A 25181-nucleotide genomic window follows, 5' to 3' on the forward strand; every position below is an offset into this window, starting at 1 on the left:
GATTGGGCACAAACTCTCAACTCGTGACATCTTATTTTACTTTGCAGTTTCCCTCAGACAAGAGAATCAATCCTCGCTTCAACATTTTCAACATCAACAACAACACGCTGGTGGTTTAGATTTGTGGCTTTGTGTTATTTTCGTTTAATGGGCAAAGCTGAGAGCACTGAATGAGCGATTGAATGCTAAACAGGCATATCTGTGGTATTTCAAGAAGAATTTATGAGGAGTTGTGGGAGCGCTGGTGCGTCGTGGACGCGCAGGCCCACAAATCTACCGCTGTGAGAACTTCATAACGGGAATCATGCGTACAGGTGGAATACGTATGATAATAAATCAGACACGTGCTTACTCGTCACTTGCTGGGGGGGGGGTAGAGCTACGGCTCTGAGGAGTTGAGGAGCTGCTGCCACACATCAAAGAATTGGATATTACATTCATAAACCATTTCTCTGATTACCATAATATGACATTATTATAGAGGGCAAGTGTTACTCATGACTTTTATTGCAATTATTTTTATTGTCGGCCGTAGTTACAAAGGTGCACATCACCTTCCTGACACTGAAGTAGTGATGGAGATGGTCCCCGGGTTAATGTACTGATTTAAAAATGTGTAACTAAGTACATCCAATCAAGCACACTACTCAAGTGATTAAGATTTTGGTGAAAGGGAGATTGGCAGAAAGTTAATATAAAATAATCTGTGTGATGTTTTCACGAGTGTGTTTCATGTTTTGTTTTTTTGGGGGGGTGAGATGAGGGGGGTATTCAGCTGCAACATGCAACTTTACCACTAGATGTCACTAAATTCTACACACTGAACCTATAAGTTAATATTTTAAGTACTTTAAATGAGTATTTACATTTCATTTTCATTTTTATTCAACTACATTTATTCCATTTATGATAAATAATTCTGCCTATACTAATTACTCATTACTTTTCAAATTAATATATTATGAAATAAATAAATAAACCTTTTTAAATATGATTTATTAATATTGGTGATGATTCCCAACAATTCTCCACCAACTACAACAGTAAAATGTTGGGTTGATGTTTATCTTATTTAAAAGGGACAATGCACATTAATTAACATGAGCACTCGTGTCTATCGTGTAAATGTACCTAATCTGCAGTCCCAGACACATTGATGCAATGGAAAAAATAACATTTAAATGTGATAAAATCTTTTTTTTTTGAAAGTGCTGGAAGGATACTGATGGGTCTCTAATTACTGATGACCATGTGGTCGCCTGATTTGAACATTGGTGTAATTAAATTATCGTTTCCCAAGCACTTGTGTAACACTAATGAAACTCCTCCATTAATGAACCAATTAACAGTTTTTGAAACAGAAAGACTGAATGCATCCTATTTTAATATTTACTTTGGAGAGCTTGGGATTGGGAGCATCACTTTAAATGACCTGGAGAATGTGATTTATATGATTTTCCCCCAAATTCTGAGTTATAGTCTTCATGGAGTCAGTGAAATAAGTATGAAATACTCTAGCGTCTTTACTTGGATCATGAGTCACATCTCCTTAATTTAGCTCTTTTGTTTTATTAATGTCCGTAGATTTCCTTGTACAGTTCTGTCTTTCATGAGCGACCACATTTTGTACCTTCTAACATGCTTTGCATATATTTCATCGTAGATATTTATTAATCTTAATGAATCAGTTTAACCAACAAATAATTTATCAGCTCAAATCTAAATGAACTTACAAGTACATTTTGGTCACAATGCCAAAGCACTCTTACTTGATTACAAGACCACACTTTTTTAAATTGTACTCCAGGTTTTCCATAGCATCCTGTTTGTAGCTGAGCTGTGACAACACAAGGCTTTAATTTACTTGCAGCCAGTTCGCAGTACACAGTCTGGGTCTGTTGAGAGTTATCACTTTGACTTCCGATTGTCATGCTGTTGAAACATAGCCTCAAGACTGAGATCGCAAATCCATGTCAAATGAGCAACTCATCTACATCCACCCCACTGCCAGGTTATCGTTGTTAGCATCACGGCTAGGCCCGCAGTGAATCAATTCTTCGTGGGCCACTTCATTGGATTTATGATTTATAATAATTGAGAAAAAATAAAACTATATTTCACAGATGAGATTTAACAAAATACCCAGCATTCTTTTCAGTTTTAGTCATTTGTCCATCAATAGACTGCAAGTCCCGGAACAAAACCACATAAATTATTTGAACATCATTATTTTAACATACAAGGATACTGTCAACACATGCAGTGTGAGTAGAGCTGTGGAAACAGTGTTTGAATGAAATTACTCCAAGTAAAAAAAACTACATGTCCTTATTTCTAAGATGCCAAACAATAAAACCTTGCTTCCAGAGTCTCTCACTGTTCCAGCTGTTCTGAAAATGTTGTGCAAGCTAAAGGAGAAACTAAGGGAAATGTGTCTATTTAAAGCCGCTCTTAATATATCCCTATTATATTAAATATTCATGACTAAATGAGCCACAATCTGAATCAAGGTTTGAGTGGGATAAGCTTTGATTGACAGTTGCCTGGCAACATCTACAAGCATTTACACAATTGTCATATTTATCACATTTACTCAGATGTCGCTATGATACATAAAAATACGTGTCTTTAGCATTTTCTCATTGAACTCTGTCAATTAACTGAAACAGATTCAACTATGGCACAAAATAATATTGTTTTTGTTGGACTGTATATACTTCTTTAAATAAAAATATATTTTTTGACCTTTCAATAAAACAATTACCAGTGAGACCATTTGATGACATTGCATTCATTTGTTTTAATTCCTTAACTCACAATGCAAAATAAAAGCCATGACAAGCCTTGTGTAGTGGGCTCTGTACTTTATCGTATCATAAATTTGTAATGGTGGGGAAACAGTGATGTTTGTGGTTCCAAAGAGCCCATTTGCATCCATGTGTGACAGTGTGAGAGGCTCAAGCAGAACTTTAAACATAGCAACAGTTTTGTGGTTTTACTGTGTATCACTGAGTAAAACGACTTAAGTGTCACCTCAGAGCCTTGTGAATTTTTTATATCTGGAAACATTGGCCTGGGCCATTTGCAGAATATAAGGTTTAGATATGTATATCTCAGCCATGCAAAAAAAAGACCGGCTCACTCACTCCAGATCCTTAAGTCTGTTTTGGTCAAATATTTAACCTATTTTCTTTTTTCTGTCACCTACATGTTTCCCAAAACCCGACCCAAAGCTTTGTCATTTATTACAGCATAAAACTTAATCGTCTCACACTCTGCACCACCCTGTCTGTTTTTTGGAAAAGGCAAATTTTAACATGTTGTTCATGGACAAAGAAAATGGCTGATGCTTTCACACGGATTCTTCAGGATCCCCCAGTGTATCCTGCTTTTTGTATTGACCTTGTCATCCCCTAACAACCTTCTTAAGCATTTACACAGCAGCCACCAGAGGTTTAATACAGAAGAATGTTCATAGAGGACTTCACTCATTTACTTTTTTTTAAAATCCTAGAGCTGAACCTGGAGACTGTGTTTACAACAGGCTAGAATTATTTTAGGCTATTTAGCCCAAGATTTTAGGGGTAACTGGGACATGGGATATTTAAGACTTTAATACAGCTAAAGACAAACACTGCATGTCTATGATGAAACAAACAGATTCTGTGCTGTTGAACTGAGCTCTCTCCTTCACTGAATTGGAACTAAAATGGCCTCCAAGTGTACTGAACAATGGGGGTGAGCATAATGCAGTGTGACTACTGAGTGACTTGACTGAGATCCAAAGTGAATAAAAGGCCTCACTGTGTGAGGCAGCAAGGCTGAGCTGCTGCAGTGCTCAGGACTTTGGCAGGTGACGGTGCATTAGAACGCTTCACACACATTTGCCAATAAAATCCTATTGCCATTTCCCACATAGCACATGGTCTGCATTGTCAAAAACCGTAGTGATCGAAGAGGCATCCGCACAGATTGGCATCTGCAATTAGTCTTTAAGTGGATATGTCTCTTAGATAACATACTGCAACAAAGAAATGTGACATTTCTATCTCTCTGTGTCAGATCTGTGGTGGTTGGCTTTAATTAACTTTGTTAAACAAAGCTACAGAATCCTAGACTTAATATATTGCATACATATTGCATGGTGCATGTTAGAGTTAAATCAATGTGCATAAGTGTGAGCAATTCTCTCTCAACTGAAAAACAAAGGATCAGGACTCAAATCTGTGATGTCAGAGTCATTACTAAGCCACTTCTTGTACTAACAATGAGTTTGGAGGCTCGCTTTGTGAACTCATAAAATATTTATTTGAATATTTTACATACTTATCAGCTTCAGCTCTTTTGTGGCCTTATCGGGTTTAAAACGAATTATATACCCTAATCTCCAGAAGGCATCTTACTGTCACTGCCACATTTGTCTTCTTTTTCTATTTTTACCTGGAAGTCAGTGAAAAGTAGAAAGAGATGGTGGAGCTGGATGCAGCTATATAAACTGGAATATCTGACAGAATCAAAATAATGTTTGGATTCAAACCTGAGTGTCCTTTTCATTTTTTTATAATAACTGTTACCATTTTAGTTATATACAACATTGCTGTACAAGGCATTAACAGTGAACACCTTGGAGGAAACGCAACAAAGCACATTCCTCTCAAACAATAAGACCCCTTGACCCTGATCCTTTAAAACTGGCAAGTTCCAACCAAACGAGACAAAGAATGAGAAACTTCCTTAGCCAAGGGCAGTCTGAGCCACAAAGCAAGACAATGCCTCATGGTGTTTCTTTCCAAGAAGCCAAGTGCAATTTGTGGATGTTTTGAACCATACAATTTGAGGATTCTAAGCTTGTAGTCATGTAAACATCAGCATCTGCACAAGATTGGACATGGAAAGGGCAGAAAGCTGGGTGAGAACAGGCACTAAAATATCTGGTTCTGCTTCCTATCTGGGTACTGAATGCCTTTTTATGAGCTTGACTCATCTTTTCAAAAAGAAAAATATGCCCCGGGGAGATTCAAATTTAGGACAGTATAGAGACTCTGTAAAACGGTTGTCTGCTTTTGACTTCAGATTTTTTTGATTTTCTGCTCCAAAACTCAGAACCACACCAGTTGGATCAGGGATTTAAATAGATCGACAGCAAGAAAACACCCAGGGCACGTCACCAGGATGTCAGAGCTATGCAGTCACTCCTCATTCACCTGTGTGCAGCTCAGCGTAAACAGTCTACTTGACTTGCATGTTTGGGATGAGGGAGAAATGTGAAGGCAGAAAAAAAGAAAAAAGACAGAGACCTGCCTCTGTGTGAGTGCCACTGCACCATTGTGCTTCCGTCCTTTTACTACTCCTATTCATGAAATGGGAAAATGCTGTAAAAAAAAAAAATAATAAAACTGCATAAATGAGTCACCCTAGTGCTACATCTGTTTGGGATTTCATTTCATTCACAGTGATTTCCACAATACCCCAGTATCAAGGAATGTTAGGAATCCATTGTCTGCATAATCACCTTAAACAGTTAAGAGCTTTAACCTTAAAAACGTTGCTTTCCTCTGTCTATGTGAAACACTGGAAGGGCATTTCGGTGGCATGGCTGGAGTATACAACCTCCAGCACTGCTTCCCTTTGATGTGCTCTGAAGCCATCCTCTACCAGGAACTGAGATGATCAAAGACAAGCCATTTTATCAAATGGAGCCCTTGTCCACTGTTTGTAATGCTTTATTCTTCATCAGGAACACCCAGTCTGTCACCACGACGCCACAGGAGACGCAGTGCTCTTTTAAAACCCAGTGGTGATCTCCCCGTTATCCAGATGAAAACGGATTTAGTCAAACCTCCCATCACCCAACACTATAAATAGAAGCTTGTGGAAAATCTTCTGAGAGGGGGAAAAAATAAGCTCTGCTCTTAAGCTGTTATTAACATGCTGATAGAAAAATGTCAAATGTTGTTTTGGAGCAGAGAATTTTCTGTGAAAATAAGCATAATTCTGCCCGGTTATTTTTGTGATCTGAACATGAGATTCGCCAAATGATTAAATTATATGAAATAAAAAAGATAGACAGCTGAGTCATACTTTCTGAGGTGACCGCACATGCTGCTTGACTGTAGAGTGAGTTGTAGTTGGGATTTGCATCAGAAACTGTATATATTAATTGCTTTAGGGCTCTATCATCCAACTTGATGGAGGCTAGCCATTTAATTAATCGTGGAAATTTGGAGCAAGAGTAACTCTTATGAAAGCATTAAAAAGATCTAAGGGTGTAGTAGAATCTAGGTCTAATATTTCTGTGCATTAGTGGGGTTCAAAAATAGGCCTAAAAATAGGATTTAGATCTTAGCAGCATTCAGCATGAGTCAACCAAAGAGCTGAACTGCTGCAGTCGATGCTCACCTGTTCTTCTTGATTAGAAAACTGCCACCTGTACTCCGAGGCGCTATTATAGCAACTGTTATTCTGGTAAGTGCCACAGGGGAGACAGCTCCTGCTATCATTATCCCCCCCCCCCAAAAAAAATATCTGAAGGTTAACTCATTATTTTTGGTTCAGTGTGCCGGGATGAACACCCCTCCTTTATGTCTCACGGTAAACGCACCTCACCTCTGAAGTATGTAGCGTATTCCTACGGGATTATCTCTGCTATCTGTTAGAATGCAAGCAGCTACGTGTCAAGAAGGGCTCCCTTTGTAATTCAAAGAGCTGCAGAAATGTGTTAACTACAATAACTCCCCCTGCTACCTGGTAACTCTAATGAGCAGGATCATTATGACCTTATCAAAACCATTTACTATTAAATGTTCTTTCAGCCATTTTACCTGTTAATGTGTGTGGATGTATAGATATCTATGTATCAATTTAAACCTGTGTTTGAATCAAAGCTGCAAGTGACTCCACAGTTTTTTCGGTAAGCTCTTAAGTATATGGTGAATATTGCTCAGTTCCAACACACAGAAAAAAGACGTTGCATTGCTCTATGGCAACAATGGATAAGAAGCATCCCTTTAAAGCTTTAAAAAACATAATGATCATTTATTCAGTAATCTTAAATCTAAATATGTTTAGTAATTAGTTTCTACATATTTGACTAACAGCTAAACATTTGATTGGTATCCACATTGCATTAGCAATGTGATCCAACCTGACACTGATGAATCCATGATCCCAATCGCTCCATGTGACGTTGATGCCAATAAAAACCGATGGATGTGTCCATATCGACCACTGTTGGTCTTTGTATGGATGACACTGACATAAATGTGTTACCATTTTGAATTCACAGCCATTTTAACTCTGTGCTGATGAGCATAGAGAGAGAAAAAAAACAGCCATTTTAAATTTGCAGCAATGATTGTGCATTTTGGATCCAACCAAATGAAAGAACCCCCCCCGGTTTGGTTTGTGCTGGTGTGGTCTTTACTGAACCCAACTCCTCTGGCAGCTTTGTTCTTGAAGTTGACACATTTCTGAGCCAACTGCAGTCTATATATCTATGTGTGCTCTTTGTTTCATGGGCCATCACACTTCAAACATGCAATAAGGGCAGAGAAGGGAGTCATTGACGTGCACATGATTACCATCTTATCTACGCTTACAGTAGTCCATTAAGTCTACATCTATTTCAGCATAAAAGGAGCATGAAGGAGGAAGGTAACAGGATACTTACCTTCTTTAGGAGGCCGTTTCACTTCTGCACTCAGATTGCAGACCTGCCCAGCTTGTAGTTGGGGTGACAAGCAACCCTCCGTTTGTGGATTCAAAGGTAAAACCACGTTGTTGAGCATGAGCATGCTCTCTGATTCTCCATCGCCTAAATGCTGGGGACATGTGCATTTTGTGTACACGATCCCACACGTCTCCACTGTCCCTTTCTCTAGTTTCAAGCAGTTTTCCAGCCATGTACACAGCACTTGACACCCAAACTGGCTCGGGCTCGCCTTATTCAACACCAGAAACTCCACAATGGACTTCTCCTCCTCATCCAGCTTCTGCGGCGTCAATCCGTTATAATCATAAGGGAAAACTCTCCGTAGTTGGACAAAATTCTTGTCATACAGCAAAAATACATAAATATTCTTGGAATCGCACAGGTACACTATAGACTCGTTGACTTTCAGCAACTCATTGATCTTTTCGTGCGAGTAATGGTCAAACTGATAAGCAAGCAAGGAATACTCAGAGCAGCTCAAGTCTCGCTTGTATAGCTTCAGGTAGATGCTGTATTTGGTTGGGTCTGGGTTCTCCAGCGTCCATGTACAGTTTGTGTAGTTCTTAGGAAACATCTCAGTCACCGAATATGATCCATAAATGACCCCCTTGACCAGAGTGGAACACCAATAATCTTGGGCACCAGTTAATCCAAACATAACCAGAAGATAGGTGGAAAATATATAAATCAACAGGTTTCGAACAGCCTTCATCCTATGTCATTTGGCCTGTGGGGAGAAATGGGAGAGAATTACACAAAGGCATGTCAGAGCAGAGGACACAGGGAATGTGGTAGGTGATGTGACTGGTGCGCTTCACACATTCCTAATCATGTCCTACTGTGAAAATGGGTGAAAAAGATACATTAACCTCAGCAACGTGTCTTTTGCATCCCCCCCATCCTGCCTCCTCCATTACTATACTTTGTGCAAACATTGCCACCTTGTGGTCGCTTCAGCCACTACTTATTTATTTATTTAGTGTTGGTGAGGGGGTGCAGAAATGTGAGTAATTCAGACATTTGTTTATCGGGTCGTATGTTTGATAAGGCACAGTCCCTGGAGGTATTCAAATGCTGTTTACAGCAATCTGACACCAAAACGCACAATGGGCAAAGTATGATCCAAGTCGGTGCGGTCCTCGTGATGCTGCGGGGTGCAACTGCTCATTTTACGCAGTAACCTGGTCCTTGTTTCTCTCTCTCTTCTCAAATGCAACTGTTTTCCTTCGTGATTTAGCGTTTCCTCGCACGACAGTTAAATAAGAGGAGGAAAACAAAGAAAAATAAATGTTTCTGCAGCCGCCTGGTCACTATGGCTCCTCTCCTCCTGCCTGAGTTAAGGGCTTGACACATTTGACAATGCAATTTGATAAAGAGCCAGTGTGGGTTTGTGTGCGTGCGTGCATGCGTGTGCTTGAGCTTGCACGCGCCTAAGTGTTTGCGTGAGAGAGAGGGGGAGAGAGAGAGGGGGAATGCAATGCGATGTCCTGATTGCTTTAATCCTACAGGCAATGCAGCTGTGAGCGGTGTCACAGCAGAGCGTGCGTGCGTGTCTCAAAGTGAGTGTGTGCGCGTGCGTGTAGGCGTGTGTGTAGGCGTTGAAACCCCCCCCCCCCAAAAAAAAAAAATCCCATGCAGGCTGCAGACAGTGCAGAGAAAACGATGCCAAAAAAAATGTGCACTTACTGTCTCCAACTTCTTCCCTTTTTGTTTGAATGATGGAGAAACCCGGTCGCCACACTACATTAGGATAATGTATGTGTTGCATAAGGATTTGTGGAAGCAGCGTGGGGCGAAATCAGCTTTTAGTCGCGATAAATCCATATGACGAGTCCAACATCCTTACGCAAAAAAAAAAAGAGAGAAGAGGAATCGCGGCCATGCGCGGCTGTAACCAGCCCATACAGCGAAAATTAGTATTCCGGGGACGATAAATCGGTCGTCAGGAGACGCTGATTTTTATTGCCTCGGCTTCTAAGAGCAATTTCGTCTCGAGAGGAAATCTGAATATAGAGACACGGGCTACATCTCATGCGGTGTCAGCTCGACGCGCGGCACTTTAAAGTGATTTTTGCCTCTTCAGAGAGGGAGAGAGAGATCAGCTCTTTAAAAAGAGGGGGAAATCATGTGTTAAGCACCCTGGACTGTGTGTGTGAGCGGATCAGAGCCATGGTGCTGGATAGACGGGTCAGAATATGTGACAGGAGGAGGGTAAACTTTAACGCACAGATGACACATGCATATTTTCCGGCTGCTCCATTGGGGCTCCACGCAATCACAATAATAACCATGATGAATAATAATAATGATCTTACCTTACACTGCGGAAGCTATGGCTATTTTCCCAACATACTTGACCACATCCTTTATAAATAAATTCTGCAGCCCTCCAGCGAATCGATACTCCCCATTCCCGACAGCAGAAGTCCGGCGCAACAAGATGCTTCAGCGGGTGGAAAATAAAAAATGCGTTAGACTCCGGTCTGCCCGATCATATCCCCCCCTGTCTCCTTCCTCCTCTTCTGGGTTTTTCCCATCAAAACGGAGCGCAACAAACACACGACAGCCACCGACAAGGAGAGAGGGAGCAAGGAAGAGAGAGAGGGAGAGAGAGAGATGAGAGAGAGAGAGAGCGAAATTCTTGGAGTGATGGAGAGCAGACAGCGATTCTTGCAGTATTACCATCAATTAAAGTCGACACACTCCACGTCTCTTATTTCTCCCCAAAACTCCTATGTTGTTGTTTTTTTCTCTGTCTCCGGATAGTCGCGCATATGCAGCCCCACTCCAGGGGGTGAGGAGGACAAAAAAAACGGGGGAGAACAGAGAGATAGAGAGAAAAGAAGGGATCCGTGCTGGGTGGATGTGAGAGGTTGGGGGGCCGGTGTGTTACAACCGAGAGAGAGAGCGAGAGAGAAAGAGAGAGAGAGGGAGGAATAGACGCGCTTTTCGCTCGGTGCTTGCACAGCTCCGGGAGCCAGGCTGCAATATCACGTCACACTCTCCGCCGCTAAGATAAAGCACGTACGTACGCTTTCTTACTGCCGCTGCGTCTGGCACCGCCACCACTTTCTCTCTCCCCCTCCTGCCCTCCCCGTTTTCTCTCTCTCTCTCTTTCCTCTTTCTCCCACCTCCTCCTCCCTCACTCAGCCTCCCCCTTAATTCGAGTCAAAAGGGCCCCCCCCCCCCTCAACCGGACCCTCTCAGTTGCGCGCAGACAACGCCGCGCTTCGCCTCTGCAGGGTTATGTCCAAACACTGGAATATGTCATGGACTTTTTTTTCGGTTGTTGTTGTTCTGAGAGGGTAAGAGACATGATCTTAAAACACTTGTCTCCTCTCTGTCTCTTTCGCTCAGTGGGACCTGAAAAGTCGCTGGTTGGTTTTTGGTCATTCTTTTTCCTTCTGATGGGTGACAGCCGCTGCTTGTTTTGGTTTCTTCCCCGGCTTGCGCTGCTTTGCGCGCCGGGCGTCCTCCTGTTGTTCTCCGCCTGCGCGCTGCTGGAGGAAACAAATGCGCACGGGTGCAACTTCTGCTCCTCTTTGGAAAGTTTTCTTGCCTCTTGCGCCTTACACAGGTGCGACTCCAAACTGCTGTTTTCGTCCTCCTCCTCCTATTCCTCCTCCTTCACTATCTTCTCAGACAGGGGGGATGTTTACGTGTGTAGTTCTTTTCGACGTAAGAATAAACAGTGATCAAGCAGATACTTGACAAATAAAGGAACTCTTTCAGGAACTTTCAGCTTTCATGTTTTTTTTATTCCCTGCTTTCAAATACTTTACATTCTGAGAAGCATTTACTCGACAGTCAATTAAGTCGAATAAAAGCTCCAGACTCCAGCAGTTGGACACTGACGTGTCAATAGCCTTCAGTGCCTACAGGCTGAATTCGTGGGAATAATGGAACTATAATGGACGTGGGGAGTCACAGTCATCTGGTGATCTCGTTGCCTTCCCACTGAAGATGGAGGAGGCATTGGAGCTTTTTGTTCTCATGTAGGTCGATCTCCTCTCAGGCTATCAGGTGCAAGTAAAGCATAGGATCCATAACCATAGGCCCACTATCTTCATATTCATTTAAAAAAGGGTAATGAATTGAAAATGAATGTGTGTGACCTTCATACATGTTGGCGCTCAGTTCATTCGCATGTAGGATTATTTGCATATTTAAAAAAGGAGCCATTAGATTGGGCAGTGCAGACACCAAGCACTTCCTCACCATGTTTTTCTGACTCCTACTCTTTTTTGGAGGCTTGTGTCAGCCACTCTAATCATTTTGCTGTGCACAGTTAACATTCATTAGCCTGGCCGTCTCTTTCAGGCCTCGACTGAACGAGTTCCATCCGAGCAGATGCTGCATGAAGAGCCCATTTGTTTATTTATTTCTGGGAAGTTTCCAGTGTGAAGCGTTTCTTGTGAGCCAGCTTTTTCCAAACAGCGCTCCAGAACTGTGCTGACAGTATCAGCCACAGCAGCGTGCGAATGGGAAAGAACTTGTTTATATCCCCCAACATCCTGTGCTGTCAAGTGTTTACAACATTGTCAATCTGCTGCCAAAATTATAAAGGAGACTGGAGTCATTCGGCGTGGATGGTTGCAGCTTTGCCGGCGACTTGTGGTGTGCTTTCTAATTCCAGTCTTCCCCAGGCAGCCAGCGGAACATCAGGGGTGACCTGGAGCCAGCCCACTTTCCACGGCCATAATGAAGACTTTGGCGTTTAGGGAGCTTTTGGCTCAATAAGCTGAGAGGTGGAAGAAATTCATGCAAAGCCTAATTGAACAATGAAAACAGAACAAGTATCTCTCCACTGACTCATGGGGAGGCCAATTGCCAAGTGTCAGGAATGCTGCCATCGCTCTCCTCCTGCAAGGACGTTTCCAGGGTCCAAATGACGCCCTGCAAGTCTTTGCAACCTAGAGAAAAGATGGAGCGGAAGAGGGAATGTGATTCCATAGAGGCAGGGTTGAATAAGAAATTATGACACAACGAGGAAGAGAGTGGGATGAATGGTGTGTGTCATCGTGCAAAATGACAATCTGATGTGTCCCATAAAAGATTTAGTCCTTGTAATCGAAAGACAAAAAAATGAATGAATAAACAACATAAATAATATTGTGTGGTCTGTGTTGGGGTTTGAAACTGTAGATGTCAAACGTGTACAACGCACATATTAGCTGGGACAGGAATATATATTTATATAAGTAAACATTCATAAAGCTTTTTGGATTTTCTGAAATACCCCGATATGGCATCTGGTTAGAGCTTACTAGTGGCACACACACACAGCAGATCAATTTATCTCCTGCCACAATCACTAAAACATTTGTGATCTTTCTCATCTCATAGCTGTAGCAGACTGTCACATTATTCTGTCAACTCAAGAATCTGTTTGAGAACACGGATTTTGAATTATTCATGACCTCGCATAAAGAATAGATCTATTATCACCTGCTCCTGTTTGTGTGTGTGTCTGCATGACTGAGCCTGCATTCCTGCATGCGTGTGTGCGTATGGCTTTCAGAATAGTACGTCTCTTTGATCTAATGGCTGTTTTATGGCACTCATGCCCATTAGAAAATCTCATGCGATAAACATCAGTTTATTGATCATGTGATGAACATCGGTTTATTGATGTAAAACCAGCATTATGAATCATTGTAGTGCGTCTGCTTTTAGAATATATGAGCCTTAACTCTCGGGGAGAAATGATGGCTTTTCATCACGTACACCAGCGCACACAGTACAATGCAGACCCTCCCAACACACACACACACACACACACACTGCAAAGTCTCCAGATACCAGAGAAATGAATTCAGACCTTAAGCTCAACTCACCACCAGGTACAGTCCAAACATTACATTTGTCTGAGTACAGTGAGAATGAAAATGCTGAGTTCTTTTGTTTATTTATTCAATTTTTCTGTTGTGAAGTTTTTTACACCCTCTCTTACAGAAGTTATATGTATATAATATATATATATATATATATATATATATATATATATATATACATGTAAGCAGAAGTGGTTCATCTGCCTTTACCCCCTGCCGTATATGGTTAGGTTTGGTGATTCTTGGTGTGTACTTAAAAGATGTTGCAGTTCTGTTTGAAGCCGCACTAGCAGCACAGCTTTAGGGTTGGCAGCGTTAGTCTGTCGGTCGGTAAATATAGGATCGATAACAGTGATATGTGGATTCAAGTTAAGTATTCATGGTTTCCAGAAGATGAATCCTCATCACTTAATCCATCCCCTGAATTTTCCTCTACTTCTACTGATCAAGGCTTTCACTTGTCAAGCCATTGCACAAAAGCTACTGGAAGGATTGGCACAACCATCTGTATATATGTCCCTGCACCACTTGTGCGTTCATCTCAGAAAGTACACAAACCCTCCTACAGCAAAGGATTCTCTGCCCAGAATCATTCCCATAACGTTCTACAAACCCACACCAGTTTAACAAGGTTACACCTCTGCACAAAGTCATTCATGTTCCCTATATGATGAACTGACTTTTCCTAGGGCAACGTATGACAAAATGTGATTTCGTCCTATTGCTTTATGACCAAATTCCGGCTAATCTAACAACATCCCCACTAGCGTCAAGTATTAATTAGGAAATGTAAGCATGCTAATGGACAGAATTAAGATAGAGAACATGGTTACTGGCTGATTCTTAAATATTTCTTTTAAACCTTTGTAAAGGGGCTATTTGTCTTGTGGTTTCATGTAAAACAAAAACAATAATCTCCCAGGAAGAATTCCCACATCTCAAACTATTTGGAGCAACACTACTAAATAAAGAAATGATAACCTACCCTGGGACATGAGAAGAAACGCATAATCACTTGTGAAAATGTCTAGACATACTGTGAGACTGGAGGCATCCCCTCACACCCCCGTTGAGTTTGGCTCCTGCAACGTGTTCAATTCAGGATTCATGCTCACAGTAATGCTCGTCATGCGTCACGCCTGCTGGATGTGACATCAGTGTATACAGGCCAGTGTCTTATGGTTCGATGCAATCATTACACTAATGATGTAGCGCTCTATTAACAAATTAAAGTGTGGGCACTTTCCTTGCATCCCTTCAAGGGCTGTTTTCCCATTTTTCTTCATATTTAATTAAAAACTGTTGCAGAAATTGCAGAGTGCTATAGCGGAGATGAGGTTAAGTGCTGAGGGCAGTTCTTGCACTTCCTCTTGTATGGCAATCATAAACACTTCAAGTGAGTGCAAAGGGAAATGTATGTTAACTCTATGAGATAATCAATGTCTGTCAGAAATATGCATAACTGTGGTCAATGTATCATGTTGACTTTACATGTGTGGATGAGCCTTTCGACTCCTCAGCGCACATGCTCCCTGCTCGTCAATACCAGTACATCATTAAGCACAGTGATTTTTACTTGAGGACCAATTTAAATTAGAAAATAGTTTAAGATGCAGTTGAAAAAAATGATGAAGAAAGACAATAAGAGTATTGTTAGTTTACAAACTTCAGGAAAAGTGTAGAACACACTACACATTTGCACTTTTTGTCATATTGCGAGACAAATTCTCTCTCTGAGCCCATCTAGAAAAGAAAATGTCATTAAAGGAGTCCTTTGTTCTGAATTTTGTCAGAGGGGGGATAAACTTGTACAACAGCTTGAATTACTGACTTTTGATTTAGCAATAAATCAATATTTACGAGGTCCTTTTTTACCAAAACGTCGATATGCATAAAACATTTTACATCCTGGAAACAGTAAAATATAAATGTTCATTGTTTGATAAGCGTTTTCACAGGCAGTTCTACCTCGTTAGTTGAGATACGCTTTTCCAACTTCATTCCCACTTTGAATTAAAACTTAAAATAACCCTGCTTGATTAATGAGGAAAAATGTACGGTGCACTGACATGTAGCGCACTTTGATTCCCTCTGCAGAAAGACAATCAGAGTCTTGAAACATCTTTGCTCAGAGACATCAGGGCCAAGGTTTGTCTCATGTGATGTTTCCACAACTACGTGTACGCTAGCTGTTCTTCTGACCCTGCGGCATCTTCGCAGTAACCAGGGAAATTTAAAGTCAGCTAGTCAACAGAGCAAAAATGCTTTATATGGGTGACGTGATCTCATCTTTTAACAGCTGTGCTTATGCTTTAACCCTTGCTACTGCTGCTGCTTGTTGTCACACAGTAGAGCTCAAAGCTGGGTGGAAATACGGGGGGTCCAAGACACCTTGATTGTCACTTGAGACCCCCTGAAAGCCTCAACAGCTAAAAAAAATATTAGATTTTCATCAAAACATCACACATGTCTAGTTTTAGATGGGAAGGTTTTCCGCTACATTTGTTTTGCAGAGGCGGCACATTGCTGCTTCAGGATTTGGGCAGACGATGAACATGGCTAAAATACTTGTGTGTGGTATGAAGACCAAAGATGATTCCAAGAGATGGAGCAATAAAATAAGCACACAGAGCTATTCTGAATCAGGTTTAACCCAGCTAGTCTATTTGGACAGTTGGGTTTTAAGTACTAGATCTAACTGTGTTGTTTATGATTAGTAGTTGACAACACAAACATTTTGTTTATTGACAAGAGTCTGCCAAAAACAAGAGCATGTAGCGCAATGACGATGAGGCTCATAATGAGTCCAAGGGCTCCAACAGCGTGGATGCTGTCTTTAATTAATCATCAGTCAAATAACTTATAAGTAGCAGCAGAGCAGTCACCCACACACAGTGTTGTGTTTGAACTAGCAAAGCCTTCAAAGCTCAAATATAGTCCTCACCACCATGGGGCAACGTATTGTGTCTTGCTTCAGCAGTTTGACATATTGGTGGAAGAAGCAGGATGTGCGGAATAATCACAAATCCTGTTTCTTCAATAAAAAAAAAAAAATACATTCAATCTACCAGGACAGAGTCATGACAGAACTATTTTCACAGGCTCAAGCCAAGACATGCTCCAAACATATGACGCTGCAAATTGTAACTTGGCAGGTGTTATGTGATGCAAGGACTGGACAGTGGAGGGCTGTCATGATGCCATTGGATTTAGTTTTATGGACACACACTGGCTGTTGGGTAGTGGGATTTATATCATTTTGATCATATTTTTCATTTGGTATATTTTGTCTTTTGGATGCTCTCCTGAGGGATCCCAACATCCATTAAACTTTAAAATATGAATGAACATTATTTTAAAATTGGACATTTTCAGGTGTTATGTGATGGGAGGACTGGACTAGGGAGGGCGTCAAGAGTCTGTCATGGTCTCATTGGCTTCATTTTTATGTATATTTACATGTATTTTGCATTTATTGAAGAAATGTGTACATCACGTTGTTGTTCTGTCATTTGGCTGCTCCACTGGGGGATCATTTTCAGCGGATCATCATCTGCGTATTTGATGATGCCCTTCCTTTTTGAATATATCTTTTGGGGCATTTCACCTTTACTGACAGGACACTTTAAGTGAAATGGGGAGGATACAGGGGAAGACACACAGCAAAGGGCTGGGTCGGAAGAGAACCCGCGGCTGCTGCAAGAGGACTAAAGCCTCCCTATGAGGTGAGCTTGTGAGTGCCCCACTGGATGCACTTCCTGACGCAGCCAGGGTTTCGGGAAGTGAACCACCCAGTCTATTCTGTCAACTGAGTCACACCACCCACCCCTGCCACCCTAAAAAAACAAAATAAATATCTAACTCATAATATGCACAGTTATGAATGAAGTCCCATTATAGCACTTACTCGTTCACAAACAACACAAACATCAACAGTATTGAATAATCCCCGTGATGACGAGTGTGTTTTCAGCACAGCATATTTCATCACTTTTCTTCCCAGGTCTTTTCGATGTTAAATAGGCTGCACCCGCCTGCTGCAGACTCAGAGGAATTCGCTTTTCACATTCCTCTTTTTAGTGAGAGAGTGCTGACATCCAACAAACCGGACCAAATCTCCCAGCCACACAGTTCCTTGTTTACCATATGGCTGGGTATAAATATTAATAAATTCACTTTCATATTTAATACATGTGAATGAAACCGGGCATCATTCGGATGATTCTGGGGAGAATGAATATATTGGAATAGGAATCACATGCGAAGAAACCCGGTTTTCGAGCTTGGCACATGCCTGCTGTGCAGCCTTATTGGGACAAGATACCACTGAGCTGCAACAAGCATGATTTCTTCAACTGGAATTTGTCAATCCAGGGAAATGTGTAGGCTCTGTCATGCATGTGAGACTTAAACTATGCCAGTCTGGTGTATACAGCTCTGCTTCACATTCCACACACACTCCTATTTGCCTTTTCCATGCCCGGGTTTAGAACTGAATTTAAATCAAGGTATTTTTCCCCAGCAGTGTTCCTGTTTTTTTTTTGTTTTTTTCCTTCCCTTTTTTTGTCAGAGACAATTCTGCACTGCATGAATCCTCAGGGCCTTTATCCGTTTCCTTTGAATGCGGTTTCAACCACCAGCACTTCGACTCCCACAAACCTACCCCCCTCTTCTGGCTATGTAAATATTCCATGAGCTGCTGCCCCCACACTTTGGATTGACAAGCATTCCTCACTTGAAAACTTCATCTTAAACCTGCACTACCTGTGCTTTTATTTTATAGATTGGCACATTGACATTTGAGAAAAAGGCCCTTTCTTTGCAGGTGCTGCACATTCCAATTATTGAGGAGCAACCCACGGCTTCCCTTGTTAAAGGTGTTAAAATTCCAATGAATTAGGTAAAGTTCATTATAATTTCACAGGTTCTTTTTTTCAGCATAGGGAACAAAATAAAGATGACTGATAGCGGATGAGTGTGATTCATTCAGTACAAAAAAGGCTGACAAAGGGCTCTAGAAATAGCCCAGCAGCAGTCGGGATAGAGAGCTTGTGTCCTTGTTAATCAAGGAGATCATAGGTCACCTTGGCAATTATCAATTCTGAATGCATACAATAACAAACTATCTCTCCGACAAATCACCCGTCACATTTTCATTTACGGGTCTATAATTTATTTTACCCTGCAATGAGGAAGTGAGGGGGTGGGCTGCACGAGAAATCAGACAATCTTGAAGATGCTCGGAAAAGAGCTGCTCCGTCATTAATAACAGAGACAAATATGAGTTAACCCCACAGTTTTGTCATTGGCGATATCACGCTCCATTGTCTTTTGTATTCAATCTATCAGGAAGCACTAATGAAACTCTGTCTCCTTCACTCATTTGTTCATTCACCTTTTTAAGCCTTGATCTGCTCAGATGCTGTCAAATGATTAACTTCAGATCTCGAGCATTATGCAGCTGATCTGAACGCAGCATGGTTGGATTTACTGATGATTTTGTTTCTCCAGAAACCTTTTCATTGCATTCATCTTTTAGCTGATGATACTGTAGAAATCAGAATCTTTTACAGCTCATATGTTCCGGCAATGCATTGACTTTCTTGTGAGGAAGGCTCACACAGTAATACTGACATTTCCTTAAGCTGTACTGAATCTATTTTAGTGTCGAGCAGCTTTATCATCACAAGCACTGTTTCTTCATTCATCATGTACAGTCCACATTTTCTTTGTTTTATTCTATGTGAAGCACAGTTCTTCCTATGAAAAGCCTCGCACACGCTATTTGCTCTATCTTTTGTAGCTTTTGTAGCTCCGTGGACAGCTCTGAGATACAGCTAATTAAAATTTCTATGATAAAATAATTAGCCTCCGCAGCAGACAATGGAGAGTGAAATTCTTTCGTAATCACTCAAATTAACTGATAAGAAACTTTTCAAGCATCTGGCAATTTCCTGGCGACAGGACCACAACTCTGTCACTAATTTAGACTGGCACATATAACCATCCATGCGCTGGGGGGGACACATTGGGAGGGGTGCACCCTGGACAGTTTGCTAGTCCATCACAGGAACAACATACTGAGACAAACAACATAACAACAACACAACTTCTGACTTTTCAGTTTAGTCAGAACAACAGGTATGAAAAGGGCCTTTGATCACAGTCTCAGCTTACAGATTAAAATTTGGTCCTGACGAAAAGAGGTGGTCTTGGTCCAGATCAAACTGAACCTTGGTTTGACTCTTTAGTTGTTTTTCAGGGGCCTTATTCAGACTTTTTGACCAATTACAGGAAATTGAGACAGCATTTAACAATAGAATACGGAAAAGAAGCATTAGCGGCTTGCAGGATTGTCTGTAGTCTTCGCTCTGATGATATAATGTTTGAACGAAGAGGATGTTCATTTTGCTGGTAATACCATTAAGACAGTAATACTGCTTGTTTCTATGCATTTTATTCAAAACAACTAGTAAATACAGTCGCCATTATGACAACACACTAAAGCCAGATGCAAGCCTATCTGCAAACCAACTATTGTCAAGTATAGGTGATTGTATAGGTGATGACAGGATATACCTATGAAAGTCTTAAGTATGCTCCTGATGTGAAACCGAAACTAACCGGATGAAATTTGTACATGCATGGTAACTTGGTGTACTTCCTTGGCCCGGACTTTCAGGTGTGACAGTGCCTTAAGATATTGTGTTTTATAAATGTAGGTCAATATTTTAAAAGAAATAAATAACCAAACATTAAACAACTGTTTTTATTTTTGTCTAATTAGAGGACCTCAAGGCTTCATCATTAGTTGTTAGTGTTATTACAAATGGCCATGGGACTTCTTTACTTCTAGAACAGAACCCAGCACTGGTTTTACTCTGGCTCTCTATGGGGTCTTTATAACAGTTAGTCAGACATAATAAAGACTGCAGCTTAACGTATATTACAGCAGTTAAACGCACAGTTTGAACAGTTCCTTACATTGTCTGTTTTGTTCCTCAGGCTAAAAAGATATCTCACTCCAATCTCTTTAATAAAGACTATTCTTCCCCATGCAGACCAGCCGTGCCTGGATTCAAACTATGATGAGCCATTCGTTGTTCAGAGGGGTTAATTATAGTTACATATAATGTCTCTAGAAACGTATAAATTAGAAATGATTTATATTCCATTGAAAAGCGCAATAATAGTTTGAATTATAATAACACAATTTTTTCTTCTAGCATGTCACTGACATGTTTTTTTTCCCATTAGGATATTGTGAAATTCAATGTGTGTGTGTTGTATGTGGTCAGAACTGACTGTTGCTCGGTGCCCAAACAGTGAATTGACCAGTGATCAGTTGACCTATCACAGCAGGTTTGGGCACAACTGCTCGTCCTGGGCACTTTGCATTCCCAGAGCACAATACATGAAAACCACCACCTCAGAATGTCAAATCGCCAGAGTCATAGGAAAAGCGTGTAAAGCAAACATCTTTTCAATTGAATCCCTTTAGTGTCTTTGGGTGCATTATGAAATATGTATTCAGCATGGTTTTACTGAGCAAAATAAGACCACTTCAATCAATACTGAGTCCTCCACTTACATGTTGATTGGGGAAAATGTTTTTTTAGTTTTAACTGTGACCTTGAGCATAGGGTTGGTGATTTGAATTCTGTAGTGGCTCTGCTTAATAATAAAGATTAATGCTTGGAGATTATGCTCTTGCCATGGTGAGTGAGACACACGAGAGAATTCTGAAATGCAGACGGACCATGTGCGAGGCTGTAATTGATCTGACGCGTGAGTGTTTGGTAGTAGAGAAGCATTAAACAATGCACTGCTACAAGATGAAGTGAATGAAGCAAATTGCAGACAAGATGTATTACACCAAGTGTTAATGTGATGTGTACACAGTTCAAATAAATTGCGCACTTGCTTTTTCATAGTTCTGACAAATGCAGCCTGTTATACAAAAAGAAATTTGGTTTTAAATGTATCAAACAAACATGTCCCCTCACAACACCCTGCTTATAATACAGCTCGCACATTCACCTCTAAAATTAAAAATGTCATTTGTGTACAGTCCTTTCGGGAACTGTATCACAATCGTCATCCGATGCTGCGTCACACAATTAGTGCTTTGGAGTCAACCTTGTCTGAGGAGCAATTGCCCGGATAAACCTGTCCACTGCAATGAGGCTGGCTGAAAACTGCCTGCGCCACTGGTTTCCTGCAGCTCAGCTGTCCTTTGTGATATCCATCTCATGAGTCTGGTCTGGCTTGTCAATCTGGGCTGGAGGGAGACACTGCCTCTGCTGATCACATCTGCCCAGAGAGCAGCTATCAGCAGCATGAATGGTCATGGTAAACTGTGCCTCTGTCAACACAACTAAACAGTCCATTTAAAATCGCACCACACAACTCCTTGGAGAATGTCCTACACCTGCATTTAAACTACTCTCTAACTAGTCGAACTCGCATGTGCTGTAATACAGTAGGTAAGTGAGTTTTGATAGATTCAGCACTGAGTTTTGATAGATTCAGCATAATAAGATTTGTTATCTATTTAAATATAATTTTCTGATGTGAATTTTAATGATGGAATCCTCGATATTATGTTTTTTACAAGCCCCCTCCTGTTCATATGACTGTGCACGGGCTTTGCTTAATAAATCTGTAATAATATCCGGCACGATTTACTCACCTTGCAACAGGACCTGTCAGACTGAGACCATCCCAGGAGATGAGTCACAGTGAGACAGCTGAGCGGCCAGATGCCAAAAAGTGAGATGCAAAAGTAATTTCCATTAAAGCAAAAATCCACTTTAAAAAACAGTTTATATTACTGCCATAAACTTGGACAGTGAAATCTAAACTTGTGTCCGAGACCATATTTCTTCTGAAACAGATGAAAGCCAGCCAATTCTTCAATTTGTCATCAAAGCAAAACTCTCCATGTCCGCCCCATTAACACTGAATAGGAGTCAGTAGCCATGGTGACGTTCAGAGGAGGGAGATATTCCCCAGTCGAGCATTTCTATGAAATTAAGCTCATTAATATGTAGCGGTTAAAGGAAATGTCCCCACGAGCCCACAAAGTCACCTCCTGGTTGATGGAGCAGCTCATGTCTTCTCATGATATCATTGATTTGGTTTTGACCTTTTCAAAAACAATAGCCTTATGCTCATGTTGTATGTATTTATTGCTTTGCCAGATATCTTGAAAATAACAAAGGGGCTTTCGGGTGGATTATGACTTAATGATGACCTGTCAGCTGCCACCCTTTGATCAGCTGGAGGCATTCACAATGAAAGAGCCAGTGTGATGATGAAAAGTGTTGTTTTAAGTCGAAAAATAAAATTGGCCGTACATTGCTCGGCATTGCGCTCCGAATGGGGGGAAGAGACTGGATGGTGTGTGACGGGTGTGTAAATCTGCAGGTGTCAGCCCCGGCCGTCGAAACCCACCAAACATTCTCAATGGAGCTGATGAGCCCTAGAAAAAGCCATCAGGGTCCCCCCGCCCCCCCTGTGTGGAGGGGAGGCCACCTGTGGTATTCTACAGATGTGCATTGGAGGAGCATCAGACTCCCTTCTGTGAGTAGTGGGATATATTAATGGGGTAATCTCCTGTGTACATCTCCGAGGGAGCTGCTGAGGAACACCTCTAAGAAGTCCCGTTCTTTCCTCTTGGGGCCTGCGCAGGTGTGCTAATACGATATCAAAGCTGTCTGCTGCACTTATTCTGCACAAGAGATGACTGGTGAGATGAATTAGAAGGGTCCCTCCTCTCTTTTTAATGACAAGGCCTCCTCTCCATTTCTCAGCGCTCCAATCATGCGGACAACTCGCCGTGGCTCTACTCCAGCCAGGTCCCCAGCATGAGGATGACCCATCAGTCTGCCTCGCGTTCCGTGAGCCAATCTGCTGGGATGATAAATGATAACCAGGAGCTCGGTGCTGCTGGCCCTGTCAGAGGAGATTTCGGACGGGAGGGATGATGGGGCTGCCACACCGAAAGCGTGGCGCAGGCTCACAGCAGGCACAGAGCGCAGGATCCAGTGCCACCAATTAATGTTTGTCTTAGTTCAACCCGGATAACCAGAGTGTGAGAGACGCCATGTGGGCAAAGCGCTGCCCCCGACAAATATCAGCCCAGCGAATGTGCAGCACTCCTGGGAGCAGGAGGAAAGCTGCAAGGTATTAGGTGATTATGGACCAACCAACAGCAACAATTAGTCTGCTGTACCTTTGGGAATCATCACCTGGGAGAACAAGCTTCGAACAAGAAAATAAACCAGAGAAACACTTTTATTCCTTTACCCAGCACTGAATCTAAACAGACACTTGCAGATTCCTGTGATAAATAAGAGATGAGGCTTCAAACGAGACAGAGCACCCCTAAAAATAATAACACACCTCAACAGTAGGACGAATTAGAGCATAATAATGTCCTGAAATCTCACAGAGGACTTACTTTCTCAGACTCCTTCCTGCCATGCTGCTCGACATTCCCCCTGCCCTCTGCCATGTCTGCATCACTACAGCAGGTCTGTGTGGAAATCGCTGCCATCTGGAAATCACTCTAACAGCAGAGGGTGCCAAAGCTTTTTAGTTTTTACATTTCCCAGGCACACCAAATCTCACTGCTTTTAAACCTCCCCGTTTAGGCAGAAGATTATGTTTCTATTTCACTATTAAAAGAAACACAGTTTGCTCGGTCGAACCAGTTGGACTCTTTTAATCGGGGGGGGGGGGGGGCTACATAAGACGTCAATGTCAAATGAAGCGTCAACACAACATTACATAATCCATAGTAGCTGCTCTCTATCAACACATGACACTAGTTTTACTCCCAGGTACTTAGAAAGCTAATTTACCAGGCCTATGTTTACTTCATGTGATTTGATTTACTCATTCATGAGATGTCCTTTCTTTCTTTCTTTCTCTTTTTCTTTCTATCTTTTCCATTACAATTAATGTCAATGCAATATTTTTATCTCAACCTACAGTGCCAGCTGTAATCAGGGTTGGTAGCATCAGATCAAATTCCTAAAATTACAAACTTTAATATAATGTTAAACTATAATTTAACATTATATTAAATATTGCATTTTATTATTTCAATGTAATTGACTAATGAAAACTGTGTCTGAAACAAAGATGCAGGTTAAAGCAGCAGCATTCCCTCCTGGCAATACCACCATCAGTTCAACTTAAAAAATGTGCAACAGAAAAGGTCTATGTCCACTGCAGCTTGTAAAAGCCAAATATAAAGTTGAAAGACCTCAAATAAAGACCTCAAATTTAAAATCAAAAAGGGATAAACTTCAAGGTAAGTTTACTTCTCTGTTAGCTAGCCAATGTTGTAAAAATAATGATTGATTGACTTTATTTATCTTTCTTTTTTTGCATTAGCTTCAATTTTCTCAAATCATTTGAGTCTTCATAAAAGCAACAGGAGTTTAGCTCACAAATTTAAAATTGAAATGCTAAAAAGTGCACTTTATTTGCATTGAAATGGTTTTGTAATGACCAAAGCGTGCAATATTTTCTGAAATAAACCAAAATTACACTGTTTAGATTACATGTTTTGTAATCAAATAGATAATGTAACTAATGCCATATAATTTCTATTAAATAACCAA

At 41.2% G+C, this 25181-nt stretch overlaps 1 protein-coding gene and 2 long non-coding RNA genes across 16 annotated transcripts in view; 1 reads left to right on the forward strand and 2 right to left on the reverse strand.

The window, feature by feature from the left end:
• The window catches only part of adgrb3 (adhesion G protein-coupled receptor B3), a 118450-nt gene extending 107664 nt beyond the window's left edge, over positions 1–10786 (reverse strand). For 3 of the 14 annotated variants that reach the window (XM_069538637.1, XM_069538631.1, XM_020098612.2), the window contains exons 1-2: positions 10027–10779; positions 7670–8438 (exon numbers count right to left, since the gene is read on the reverse strand). In XM_069538637.1, coding sequence (XP_069394738.1) covers positions 7670–8423 — 754 coding nt within the window. In that variant the 5' untranslated portion in view covers positions 8424–8438; positions 10027–10779. Of the gene's footprint in view, positions 1–7669; positions 8439–9397; positions 9792–10026 lie in introns of those variants that run through there. The other 11 variants (XM_069538635.1, XM_069538633.1, XM_069538634.1 and 8 more) reach the window with 8 other exon arrangements.
• LOC109636746 (uncharacterized) overlaps positions 1–13130 on the forward strand; it is a 75281-nt gene extending 62151 nt beyond the window's left edge. The window contains exon 4 of the long non-coding RNA XR_002203221.2: positions 12358–13130. This is a non-coding gene — a long non-coding RNA (uncharacterized lncRNA). The remainder of the gene's footprint in view (positions 1–12357) is intronic.
• Positions 4543–6984, reverse strand: LOC138413631 (uncharacterized). The gene is made up of 2 exons (XR_011246041.1): positions 5513–6984; positions 4543–5372 (listed from the first exon to the last, which is right to left on the reverse strand). It is a non-coding gene; the product is annotated as an uncharacterized lncRNA (long non-coding RNA).
• Positions 13131–25181: the final 12051 nt, after the last annotated feature.

Source organism: Paralichthys olivaceus, chromosome 14, assembly GCF_024713975.1.
Source record: "Paralichthys olivaceus isolate ysfri-2021 chromosome 14, ASM2471397v2, whole genome shotgun sequence".
NCBI lineage: Eukaryota > Metazoa > Chordata > Actinopteri > Pleuronectiformes > Paralichthyidae > Paralichthys > Paralichthys olivaceus.